The sequence below is a fragment of the Papio anubis genome, chromosome 19 (assembly GCF_008728515.1).
Source record: "Papio anubis isolate 15944 chromosome 19, Panubis1.0, whole genome shotgun sequence".
NCBI classification, from domain to species: domain Eukaryota; kingdom Metazoa; phylum Chordata; class Mammalia; order Primates; family Cercopithecidae; genus Papio; species Papio anubis.
This window is the reverse complement of record NC_044994.1, coordinates 42074565-42088113: the sequence shown is the minus strand read 5'-3', so window position 1 is coordinate 42088113 and position 13549 is coordinate 42074565. Positions and strand designations below refer to the sequence as shown.

Here is a 13549-nt window from a genome sequence, read left to right as displayed (position 1 = left end):
TCATAGCTCACTGCAGTCTTGGACTCCTGGGCTTAAGCATTCCTCTCAGCCTCCTCGAGTAGCTGGGACTATAGGCCCATGCCACCATGCCCAGCTAGTACTTTTTTGTAGAGAAGAAGTCTCACTGTGTTAACCAGGCTGGTCTCGAACTCCTGGCCTCAAATGATCCTCCTGCCTCAGCATCCCAAAGTGCTGGGATTAGAGGCATGAGCCACCATGCCTGGCATTTTCCCTTGCACCATGCGTCGTTTTTCCTTACGATGTCCCAGATAAATGCAGTTGTTATCTCCATTTTATATAACAGTTGAGGAAACTGAGGTACTGAGAAGTTATTGCCAAAAATAACATAGTTGGCTGAGCCAAGATTAGATCTCAAGATAGGTAAATTGTATTCTCTGTTCACAAGTTATTTGTATATTAGTTAAGATAACCAATATACAAATGAGAAAACGTATAATCCTTTCCCAGATTTTAGTTCCGAGATGGATTTTTAAGTCTCTCTAATATACACTGGTAGAATTTAATATCCTCTTCTCTCTGATCCTGGAACACCTTGCACATGTCTATTTTATGAACTCAATTTTAGCATTTGTGTGTGTGTGTGTGTGTATGCGTGTATGCTTATTCCAGGTTGTAGGGTATTTGGAGACCTGAAGCACACAAATGAGCCTTGATTGAGCTGATTGATTGGTTAAGACTGGTTCTGCTGCCCTCTCATTCTTTGTTTTTTGGCGTGTGTATGAATGGGTGGTTGCCTTGAGCTGATGCTAGGTGTCTGCTGTGCTGTTGGAATCTGACCACCTTGTCTGTTTGCAGGTATTGTACTTGTTGCCATTAATCCTTATGAACAGTTGCCAATCTATGGACAAGATGTCATCTATGCCTACAGTGGCCAAAACATGGGAGACATGGACCCCCACATCTTTGCTGTGGCAGAAGAAGCCTACAAGCAGATGGCCAGGTGAGAATGTCCTCAGCCCAGAAGTCCTCCTCAGTAGTCAGTGAGCAGGAAGGGGAGTTTTTACCTTCCTCTGCAGCTGATGCTTACAATGAGTTAGTGAGACTGGGATTGAGGGAAACATCTTGGAAACAAAGCAGCCCAAATTCTATTACTTACCTCATTTCCTCATGCCTTTATCTTATTCTTCTGAACTTGAACATAGACTTGGAGAGCAGTGACTCTTTAGACTTATTTCACTTTTTTGAGCAATGGAATAAATCTCTTGCATTTCATCTCTCTTTGACTTCCTTTTGGCCCCTTTTCCTCCCTTCATGGTATATTATAATTCATTTGATAGCATCTCCATTCACCTACCCCAGCCTGATCTACAGCTAGTCTCACTGAAGACTCCCTTTTGAAGAAACCAAGACTCCTTGACAACTTCTTGAGATGCCAAGCACTGGAGGGCAGAAACTGAAGTTTCAAACTGGCAGCTGTGCATAGTGGTTTGGGGTTTTTAGCCTGGAAGTGGAGCTCTGTTTAGGTATTTAAGTACCATCTTCTCCTTATTGCCGTTATTCTTTTCACTCTGAAAAATAGCAGGTCTGTTTGTCAGAAAATGGGTTGGGTGATGGGCTGTAACTTCAGCATAAAGTAGGGAGAGAGAGCTTTATCAGTGTTTTGGGGGAAATGCAGTTCTCAGTTAATGCTAAAATGCTAGATTCTTTCAGCCAAGTTTTTCTCGTCACCTCTAGAGAACATTTTTTGGAGCTGGCAACATATAGCAAAGTCTTTTTGGAGAAGGAAAGCTATTTAGATTAACTTAGTAAAAGGAGTTAGTGATTTTTATAGGGGGAGAATCCCATTCTAGGTGGTCTGTGCTTCAGTGGATTGCAGGGTATCATTTTCATCCCAGTGAAAGTTTCCATGAGGGAAGACTGTTTTAAGGGCGTCCATGCAGATTTATAGTGCTTTATTGCTGGCTGTAGAGATCAGTACATAAAAGGTCTGCTTCATTATAGATACTCAGTGATGTATTCAAAATAAGCACTGATTGGAGAGCTGAAAAATCTAATAGAATGATCTGTAACTATTTCTCCAAAGAGTGGAGCTAAAATTATTGCAACCTTTGACTTTTCTCTAAAGCCAAATGAAAGACCACATGCTATCTTAATCTGCTATCAGGGCTCAAGTAGAAGTCCGTTAGCTTGGCAACTCATTGACGTGCACCTCCTACTCAATTGTGTGTGGTTCAGAAGATTGTGTGGAGAGAAGAATGAGCATTAGCATGTTGCACAGTATGCAGCCTATGCATGAGTTTCTGTTGGAGGCCATGGGTATGGCACAGAGGAGGGAGGCCTGGGAACTGAACGGATTCTGTGCTTTGGAAGAATCTATTCACCCGAGTCTACATGCACTTCATGTGAGAACGGCAACACTCTTTCCTCCTTTAGAAGATGGTTTATTTATGGTTCTGAAAGAGAAGGTGGGTGTAGCTTGGTTCTTACCATGTTCTACCATGCCAACAGCTCTGAAAACTCTCTAAGACTTGTCCTGTCATGACTGGCCTTCACATTTGGTTGCTTTCATCCCATTCTCTTAGCCATTGCACTTAGGCATGTCAGAAGTTTCCATTCTTCATCAAAGCTGCTTATGGACCACTGTAGGCTTGAGAATCTTTTAGCTCTCCATCCTGAGGAATCTTCTAGCTTTATCCAGCCTACAGACCCTCTTGACAAGATTCCTGTGTTCTTCCCTGCAATGCCTGAAGCTGAGTCCATGGTTATCCTACACTTGGGTTATTTCACTTGCTTGGGACCTTTGCACCCATTATGGGGAATGGGATGTGTGGGAGTCTGGGGTGATAGTGGTGATACAGTCTTGCCCTAGGGCAATGAATTTAACAGTAGAGAGTTTGGATGTTAAAGCTGAACTGGGATCGCTTCCTTAAGGATTTTCTTTAAGGTTTTAAAGTTTATACTTGTTTTACCACTGGGTCCCTAATTTTGCTGAAGTTCTTGTGCAATTTTTGCTTATGAACATACATTAGAAGTAGGAAGACCAGCACATGTGGCCACAGGGGAGAGTTTTTTTGTTTTTTGTTTTTTTTCTTTTTTGATATGGAGTTTTGCTCTTTCACTCAGGCTGGAGTGAAGTGGTATGATATCAGCTCACTGCAGCCTCTGCCCTCCGGGTTCAAGCAATTCTCCTGCCTCAGCCTCCTGAGTAACTGGGATTATAGGCGCGGGTAACCACACCTGGCTAATATTCGTATTTTTAGTAGAGATGGGGTTTCATCATGTTGGCCAGGCTGGTCTCGAACTTCTGACCTCAGGTAATCCACCCACCTCAGCCTCTCAAAGTGTTAGGATTACAGGCGTGAGCCACCACGGCCATCCGAGAGCTATTTTCGAATTAGTTCTGTTGTCAGCAGCTCAGGGTTTCTGTTATTGATCTGAGAGGTACATTGGAAGCCTCAGCAGAATCTGTTGAGCCAAGAAGGAAGGGTGACCCATTGGTTAGATGCAGGACAAGTTTTTGCTGTATTTCCTGTATGGGCCTTCTCTATCAGTTTTGAATACTAGAACACATTCATTCAACAGTACCTGTCAACTGTGTTGTGCTTTTTCTGACTCATCAGTAGTCACTGAAATAATTATGTGGTTCAAGTAGCCATAGGCTAGCACAGTGTACTTTGAATTTGAGCCTTCCTAACAGCTAGGTGAAATGAAAGGTGTAAGAAACTAACATTAATAGTTTTCAGTCTTTGGAGACTACAGCTCAGGTGGCCTTGGACTCAATGATTCTCTTCATTCACCGGGGACTCGATTTTCTTTCTTGATGTGGCTCACACAGAGACTCTTGATGCTTTGAGTGGGTGGGGAGACTCTGAGAGCATGAGGGGCTAAGTATAGATCTTTATTCCCCCTCACAAACACCCACCCACCAAGAGTTCCAGGAGAGAACTGCTAATGCTTGGAGGAAAGTTAGAGGAGATATCAGTAAGAGAAGAGAATCGAATCGTTCACTGGCCCTATCTCTGTCATATTTACCAAGTCTGGGCTTGAGGGTGAATACAGATTCACAGTGAAGAAAAAGGGGGTGTTAAAATCCTGTGAAACATCATTTTCATGAATTCTGTCCACTGCATGAGAATCCTTTGAGGAAGGGGCTGACCTCCACTGCTTAGCTCTGTGCTTTCTACTCCTCCTTCCCCGTCTGAGACCCAGAAGGCCCACTCCCTCATTTTACCTTCCTCAACTTCAGCCTCAGGTCTTCCATCAAATCATTATCAGCAGATGTTTATAAAGTATCAGTTATTCGATAGGCTGAATACTGGCCACTAGGAAATATAAGACCTCACCCTGCTTCTTAAGGGGCTCACTGTCTGATGGGAGAGAGAAGACATACGTCGGCCAAGAAGCCTATAACTGCAGGAAGTATAAGTAGAAACTATGCCACGGGGTCATTTAAATTGAGTTTGAAGACCTAATGTCACAGATCGTCCAAGAAAACTAAGATTTTTAGCTGGGTCTTGATGAATTGGTAGGATGCATAGAGTGAGAAGAGGGCCTCTAGGTGGATGGAGTAGTGGACCATGACCTCAGAAGTGGGGCGTCAAAAGGTATCACAAAACGTCAAGATACTGCCTTACACTAGGATGTCTACAATCAAAGATATGATAACTAGTGTTGGCAAGGATGTGAAGAAATTTGAATTCTCACACACTGCTAGTGGGAATGTAAATTGGTGCAACTGCTGTGGCAAATAGTCTGATGGTTTTTCAAAAAGTAAAAAAAAATCCCCCTATGACCCAGCAATTCCGTTCTTAGGTATGCACCCAAGAGAAATGAAAACACATTTTTTTTTGGTTTGTTTTTTGAGATGAGTTTCACTCTTGTTGCCTAGGCTGGAGTGCAGTGGTGCAATCTCAGCTCACTGCAACCTCCGCCTCCCAGATTCAAGCAATTCTCCTGCCTCAGCCTCCCGAGTAGCTAGGATTACAGGCACCTGCCACCACACCCAGCTAATTTTTATATTTTTAGTAGAGACAGGGTTTTGCCTTGTTGACCAGGCTGGTCTCAAACTCCTGACCTCAGGTGATCCACTTGCCTCGGCCTCCCAAAGTGCTGGGATTATAGGCGCGAGCCTCTGTGCCCGGCCTGGAAACACATATTTACACAAAAACTTACACATGTTCTTAGCAGTGTTAGTCACAATAGCCAAAAGGTGGAAACAACTTAAATGTTCATCACCTGACAAATGGATAAACCAAATGAGGAATATCCATACAATGGAATATTACTGGCCATAAAAGGGAACAGAGAACTGATACATGCTACCACAATGATAAACCTTGAAAATATGCTAAATCAAAGAAGCCAGATACAAAAGACCACGTGTTGTCTGATTCCATTTCTATAAAATGTCCAGAATGGGCAAATCTATAGAGACAGAAAGTAGATTTATAGTTGCCTAGGGCTGGAGTTTGAGGCAAAATCACTCTCAGAGAGTGATTTCTGAGAGGTATGTTTTTTGTTGGGGTGGTTTTGGGGGGGGTGATGAAGTGTTCTAAAAATTGGTTGTGCCGCTGGATGTACAACTCGGCAAATGTACTAAAAATCATAGAATTATACACTGTAAATGAGTGAATTGTATGTTCTGTGAATGATAATTTAATAAAGCTATTGTAAACAAAAAGACATGGTCAGAAGACTGTACCTAGGCAAGTTTAACCTGCATGGTGAATGGATCTGCAGGGGAGTTCTGGGCTGTGAAATTAGAAACAAGGTAAAGCCAGACTGTGGAGGCCTTTGCAGGCTGGGGTGAACTTCGGGGAAGAAGTGTTATTCTATTAACAGAGTACAAAGGTGGCCAAATGAGTTTGGGAAACCATGGATTAACCAAGTTAAACGTCTTCCTTTAAGGCAGAGCTTCTCAGAGCCTTTATGTTGACACGCCTTCTGAGTTTCCAAGATAGGGATCCATTATGCTGGGTTTGCAAATCATATTTAGACACAAAACTATTTTCAAAGATTATTTCAAGGGACTAATGTTCTGTGCAACACTGTTTGGGAAATGCATAGAGCAATGGAGAAATTTTAGTGTCTTGGATAAGGAAATAATATGATATAAGAGATGTTCAAAGAAAATCTTTTCTCTGATGGGTCCTATTTCTTAATGATCCTTTTCTTCTCCATATTCCTGTACATTTCCAAGGATAAGAATACTTTCTCATGAGAAGCTTAGCTTGTTGTGGAAATAACTTATCTGTATCACGTGGGTGAAAGGCAGGGAATTATAAAGTATGAGACTATGTGGCACAGTGTTATGTTCTATTTCTTTTATCTTCCATGCTTTACCCCAGGGCATGTAATTGGTGCTCAAGAAAGAATAGGAATAATTGACTCATTAATGCATTTAGTTCTCAGAGTTGCTGTCTGAGATTAGTTATCCCCACAATACAGATGAGGATAGAGACTTTTGGATGCTGAATAGTTCTCCAAGGTCATGAAAACAGTAACTGGGTACAGATGGAGTTCAGACCCTGTGTTTGCTGCACAGCTTCCTCCATTAGCTAAGAAAAATGGTACTACCTCCCTAAATGGGCAGAGATGGAACCCAGACCCAATCTGATTGCCCAATGCTTCCTGTATTAGCCAAGAAGGTGTTCTACTTCCCTTAATGGGTAGCAATGGAATTTAGACCCAATCTGTTTGCCCCAGAGCCTCCTGCATTAGCAAAGAAGCCCTACTGCCTCCCTAAATTTTGTCTGCTCAACCCCAGACAGTCTTGTCAGAACAGAGCAGATTCTGGTCCCCCAAGTAGCACTGAGGGGCAAAAGGGATAGATCTTTGTCCTTACAGTTTTGGTGTGTTTTCCAGCCTTGTTGGTGGGAGTGTGCCGTCTTATTTGGCTGGCCGTGTCTGATTGCTTTTTTGAGCCGTGTGTTTTATTTGTGCTGTTTCCCACCCACCTTCCCCACCCCCCCGCCCCGCCGCCCTGAAAGGGAGTGGGGACGCTGCAGAGCAAATCTATTTGCTCAGGTAGCCAAGGTACTAGAGCACCCACATTCCCGTCTGTCTCTGCTGTGTTGCCAGCTGTGACTAATAATGAAAGATGAGATTGCTATTGCCTGGGGTCCAGGCAGGAGTGTGCAGCTCAGAAGCCTTTGGAGGGTGGGACTGGTGAGGAATGAAATGCACGCTTACCAGAGTGAGAGCCATCCTGGAGGACAGGGTTTGGAGCCCATGAGGGTGAGAGCCTATGCTTGACAAGGATAGGGATTCTAGTTAATGGTCCTGGTTGCGCTCTTGGAAGAGGGTCTCTTGGTCGACTTGGATCCCCGTAAGTGTGAAGAGCAAGTAGAGAATTTCATGGTCTTCCAGGGAAGCAATATGGAAATGAGTGTCCATAGTGAAAAAGCCAAAAGTGTCCATCTTTGGTAAATAGGAGGGAAGAGGTTGCAAGGCTGATCGTATGAGTGGAAGTGAGAGGCTGTTCTCTGTTGCCAGGACAACCCTTAGTGAACACATTGACTCCTCAGGGCAATGAGAGAAATTCCTGATTGTGGAAATACGTTGCAGAAAGGAAAGGGAGCGAGGAAGCTATGCATTTTCCATTTTTGGAGGTCAAAACAATAATTAAAAATAGAATTGACAACTTTATCTTCCTAGTGATGGGGATGGAATACTCTGGGATGCATGAGAATAGACTCAGGACTTTTGCAATCACCGCCAGGCTACAGATTCTATTGAAATTGGATCTTTGGACATATGTCTTTCAAAAAGAATTATACAGAGGTGACCTAAATCTTCATGTTGCTTTGAGATCAAGTGTTAAATAAAACGTCGGTTTCTTCCTTCAGTTTTGGCATAAAGTGTTTTGTTATTCTGGTTATTCACGGTTCGGGGAGGTTGGGGATGTGGAGTGCTTCCTAACTGAGCCTCAGGTTTTCAGTGAGAGAATGTCATGCTGATGTGAGTGTGGAGCCAGGTTTTTCCTGTACGTAGTGTGCTGTGCAGGAGTATGCAGGGGTTTGTCCCTGATAACCTCATCTCTCCCAACCTGCCATGTGTCCAGGGGTAAACTATCCGACCTCTGTGATTCTCAGCATCTTCACACTTTGAGGAGAACATTGGCCTTGCCTCTGAGAGGAGCTTGGATCCAGTGAGAAGTCATGAGGAACCTTTGAAAGCTCTTGAGTGCTGTAAGACTTTGGGTATAGTTGTTACAGCTGACAGATTCATGGCCTATGGTTGAGTACAGTGAATAGTGGAGTCCCTGGGAAGGTCAGTGAGTAGGGAGCAATGACTGGGTGAATTTTATAGTAAAGTCTGAAACCAGGACTTCAGTCAGCCCTGAATTTTGGATGAAGTTTTCTTTCCCGTTCAATATAATTTCAAGTAAGGGTTCGTCAGAATTGCTTTAGGACAAGGTATAAGAGATGCTCAAGAACACAGAAATGGTTTTTAATCTCTTCTCTGGCATTGTCTCATTTCTTGAACATGCCCTGAGCATTCCACATTCAGATTCCTTCCTGGGATGTTCTGGGCTATTCACCTGTCCCTGTTGTTCCCTGCTCACCTGGGTCTCTTGTTCCGTGACCTCCTGCACAGCCATGCCAGTGCACGCCTATCTTCCTCCCCTAGGGATGCTACAGCACTAAGGTTTTGTGAAATTGTTTTGCTCCTTTTCAGTTTCTTAGATGGTATTATTGTTTGTGTCTACCTATCATATTCAAATTGCTAGTTTTACTGTTAAACTTTCTGAGTAGGGGAAAGTTATTTAAGTGTGCAGTGAATATGGCTAATGATGACATCCCTATTTTAAGAGAAATTGATAGTAAATGGTTATTGCCATCTTTTAAAATTGTGCATTTAGGAAAGAATAGGAGAGGCAGTTTCCTTTGCCTGTCTTCTATGACCCTGCAAGGTCATAAATATTATTAACAGTTGCGTATCTGCAGTGTACCCAACATGATTTGTGAGGTTAAATCTCAAATTGAAATCATAGAGCTAAGAGATATTTTAGTTTCTTAATATTCACTATTTTACCTGGAGAAGCACAGCATGTTAGAAAGGAGAGAGCCTGCGTCACCCAGCGGAAGTTAGTTGTGCAGGATACTGTGTTCTGGGCAAGTGGTCTTTTAGATGCTGCCCTACCGTTCCCAGTATAGGAGACTTTCTCAAATGTGTTAAATTTTTAACAGCTTTCATTGTCAGGAGTTTCTCTATCACACAGCACTCTGCTGAGTATCCATTTGCCTTCACCCATGGATCTTAGCTCTTCCTGTGAAGCTGTCCAGGATAATAGTCATTTTCTTATATGGCAGCCCCTTCTGTCCTTGCCCCCAACTCTGGCCCAAGCCTCCTGGCTCCCACTGCCACTCTTTATGAGCATGGCTTTTCCGACACTCTCCTGTCTGGCCACCCTGAGATGTCATCTGGTCTTTCTGTCTGATGATGATGGTTGCTGGATGTGGTCTGTAGGGTGTGAGGTGATGTGGTACTCATGCAGAATTTCTGACAGAGCCTGCAAATGCATTTATTTTTGGCAGGTGTTTCATGTTGCTGACTTACTATAAGTTTACAAGTCACTAAATTTCCATCCCTTTCTCTGCCCCACCCACGTGCACACTCAAGAACTGTTTTTATCACAGCTTTAGTGGGATGTAAATAGCAATAAACTGCACATATTTAAAGTGAAGTCACACACATTAAATTGCACATACAATTAGACATTGTATAGTATACACCCCTGAAACCATCACCACAATCAAGATAGCAAACATTTCCTTAACTCCCAAAGTTTTCTTGTGTTTTTTCTTTTTTCGAAGTCTCCCTCCACCCCTAGGTAACCCCTCATCTGCTTTTCGGTCAGTGTAAATTCAGACTGCTCTTAAGGTATGTTGCCTTCATCCTGCACTTGCTCAATTGACTTTTTTTCCCTTTGGTATGCTGAGCAGGATTCTGTCCATATTAAATTTCACCATTGTACTTGTGTTCTGTTATTTTGTGAATGTATCTTTTTGAATTCTGATTTTTTGCATCTGATAGATCAGGTCTCCCTAGCATGATGCATTGCAGATGTAACGAGTCTGTTGTGTCATTCTTATCCGGAAGTGGTAATCTGGATAGATTCCTGTAATGTGCATGGAGCAGTTTTTTCTCCAGGTACTAGTCATTTAATCTGGTAGAACTAAACATTGAGTCAAGTGCTCGTGTGTATTAAGTCTTGCTAAAACTTGCACACACTGGGTTGGTCAATCATGACTTGTTCTCGGAGCACTCCTGGTTGTGTGTGAGGTGGACTGACACAGACCCCAGTTAGCGTCCCAGCTTCACCCGGGTCAAGGTCCTTCACTTAAGGTGTGCCATTTCTTTATTGGAGCAAGGGCATGTGTGTGTGCACTTGTGTCCTTAGGTCACTGTAAGGCATACATGGGCTCAAGCATTGGAGCACTGAGCACGGAGCCCTGTGCAGGCAGTGCCCCCCTGGGTGTGGGCTCCTGTGGCTCCTACACACCGTTCTGGTTACACAGCATTTTCCTGATGTCAAAGTCAAACTTGTCACCCTACATGGATTTCTTTTGGAATTAATAGTGGTGGTGACATGTGAGTAGGATTTAGTTTTTCAAGGTGTCCAAAATAATTTTCATTAAAAAAAAGCTAATAGAATGTGAAGCCTAGCAGGATGAAATGGCATTGCTATTTACATCGTAGTAATGCCCTTCACGCTGTGTTAACCACTCTTTCTTTTTCAACTGTGTATTTTCACATTTATATCCCAGAAGACAGAGCAGCTGAAAACCTAGTCTGCCAATGGACTTGAGTTTTGCAGCAAAGGAAGATGCTGGGAAGTGAGGTGGCTAAGAGTTGAGTGTCCAGGGACAGCAACGAGACTGGCTTAAGTTCTTAAAACACAGTAGCTGTGTGACCCTGAGCAAGTTCCTCAGGTTCACCTCAATTTGCACCAGGGTTTGTGTCTCTAAGATAGGGATAAATGTCATGTCTAACTCACAAAATTGTTAGAATTAAATCAGTTGATAAATGAAAATGCTTAGTATGATTTCTGGCACAGAGTGAGGGTTTGCTGAATGTCAGGCACAGTGGTGGTGACAGTACTAATGGCACATCACAGGTGTCATATCCCTCATCATGTCACAGCATCCAAAAGAAGGAAACAATGGAAGAATTCATAGTTGAGTAAGATTCCATTAATAGGTTGCCCTCAGAACAGATTTTACTTTCAGGGCCAAGTGAACAGTATAAGGATAGCCAGTTCCATGTGCTCAGTGAAATTCTTTTGGACTTTTTAATAGGTTTTTGCTTGGCAACCAATTATAACTTCTGTAATTCTAATTTCAATTTGTCTAGAGGAAATATAGCATAAACTATACCATGCTTATGCATTTATTATATATAAACCTTTATTATATAATGCATTTATTTTATATTTATATGTATCTATATGTGCGTGTGTGTATGTGTATGTGTGTGTGTATATATATATGTTCTACAGTTAGAGTGAAATTGCACTGTTAGTGGCTGAGCAGCCCCAGAATAGTGTTTAAATGTGGACATCACTGCCCTTTTGGTGATGCTATAAACTTCAACAGAAAATAATATATTACATTGCAGGAACCAAATAATTATTTGATTGTATATAGCCGGTTTTTTGAAAGATGGCTAGGCAGACACCACTGATCATGTGGTGGATGCCAGAAAGCAGCTTTTCTTAAGTGGCTGGAAGTGATAATCCCTTCTGGTACTTGCAGTAGTGAATCAGTTGGTTAGAGCAGCAATCTTCAAACTGCTGGGGTGTGCTAGTTTTTGGAAGATGACTCACTAGAATATGTGAAGAAAATATTAAAACTTTATTTGTTTACATCTTTTTAAAACTTAAAATATCATTTGTGTATGTTTTATACTATGCATAATATAGTACAGTGTCACAGAAAACAATTTATAAACAAACTATAAGCATGCTCACAGTTTTCTGTATTGATAGGGATGCACGTCAAAAGTAAGATAACGAGTATAATGTCCAGGTAAGTGTCTCAAGCCACATATGCAATGATCTTTGTGGAGTAGTTCATATTTCAGAGGAAAAACTGTCCCTCGGCCCCCTGCTGGGGTCCTTGTCATTGTACCTTTACAGTGGGTTGAAGATAAGAGAAGGTGGCCATTCCATCATAGGGAATACAACTGAGAGTGCCGGCCATTGTCCCTCTATTTGTGTCATCTGTCTAACCTGGGTTAAAGAGCACTGCACTTTCTAGTAGCTCTTTGATTCTATTAGGATATAATAAACATACACTGTTATAGGACCAACAGGTTCATATGCCCACTGCACAGTAACAGACCAGTTACACTGAGGCAGCAGGGTTTGCAGCAGAGAAAGAGTTTAATGATCACAGGGCACCAAGAAAGGAGATGGGAGGAGATCCTTAAATCCACCTCCTTGAGGAGTTCTGGGCTGAAGTTTTTAAGGGGATCACAGAGGGCGAGGGGCTAGACAACTGGGATTGTGAACTGGTTGGAGGAAGGGTGATGAAATCATCAGGATGTGGAAACTGCGTTCTTTGAGTTAGCTTCTCTTGAGGTCCTTCAGACCAGCTATGTTAGTATTACTGGTTTGCAGGTCTTGACCCGTAGATGGTACTTAAAGCCTTGGGAATGGATGATGTTAATCAAGGAGAAATTGTTAGGGAGGTGAGAACTTCCCAGATCTCTGAAAGAAAATTTTAAGTGGAAAATGTTTTTTAATGTTCAAGTTGTTATCTATAGAGCAGTGAAGGGGAGCTATAGTCTTGTAACAGGGTCTCTGTGATTCTAGGACAGTAGGCACCACACAACTATGAGGAAGAGAGTCGGAAAGCAAGCCGATGTCATGAACACTGAATGTGCTGGAAGCTTGGTTTATTTTCATTTTCCCACTCCCTTCTTCCCTGATTAATTTTATACAGTTCATAGGGACAGTTTCAGTATGATAATGAAGTGTTTTGACTTAAAGGAACTCCCCAAAGCTCTTTAAAAAAAATCGTAGAGATAGTTAAAATTAAGTCCCAGTGTATGGCTAGTCTACCTGCTCTTTGTCCACAGCAGATACTTGGGAAGGCAGGGAACCTCTCTGGGTGAGGAATACTGCAGAAAGGCCTGCAGGCAATGCAGCATGGCCAGGAGAAAGCCCCATGTCTGTGTCCTTTAGAACCACCATGGACAGGCTTAAAAGCAAATGCCTTTGAACCTTCCTGGCTCCTGCCCCTATTACAGATCGATAATGTTGGAAGCCAGAGGGAGGGGTGTACCTACAGCCAAAAGATGACGGAAATTAATTTGGTTCTCTGTATTCCCAGAACTAGAGAATAAAATGATTCATGATTGATGACTTGCTTTTAAAAAGATGTCCTTTTTGGTTATAAAGGGAATTAAACCTTCTCTACAAGAGCAAGTACCAAGAATACTTAGAATTATGGGATGTCTTTTTAGAAAATGTCTTGTACCTGGTAGCAGAGAGAAGGAGAGAGGTGGAATCCCAGCACCCAGGACTTCTCTGCTTAGTCACCCTTCCTAGCTAAGAATGACTGCACCCCTGACCTTGTGT

At 42.5% G+C, this 13549-nt stretch overlaps 1 protein-coding gene across 4 annotated transcripts in view; it reads left to right on the top strand.

Moving 5' to 3' along the window:
* MYO5B (myosin VB) overlaps nucleotides 1–13549 on the top strand; it is a 380074-nt gene that overhangs the window by 154092 nt on the left and 212433 nt on the right. For all 4 annotated transcript variants that reach the window (XM_017951725.3, XM_017951726.3, XM_009192713.4 and 1 more), the window contains exon 4: nucleotides 817–961. In XM_017951725.3, coding sequence (XP_017807214.2) covers nucleotides 817–961 — 145 coding nt within the window. The remainder of the gene's footprint in view (nucleotides 1–816; nucleotides 962–13549) is intronic.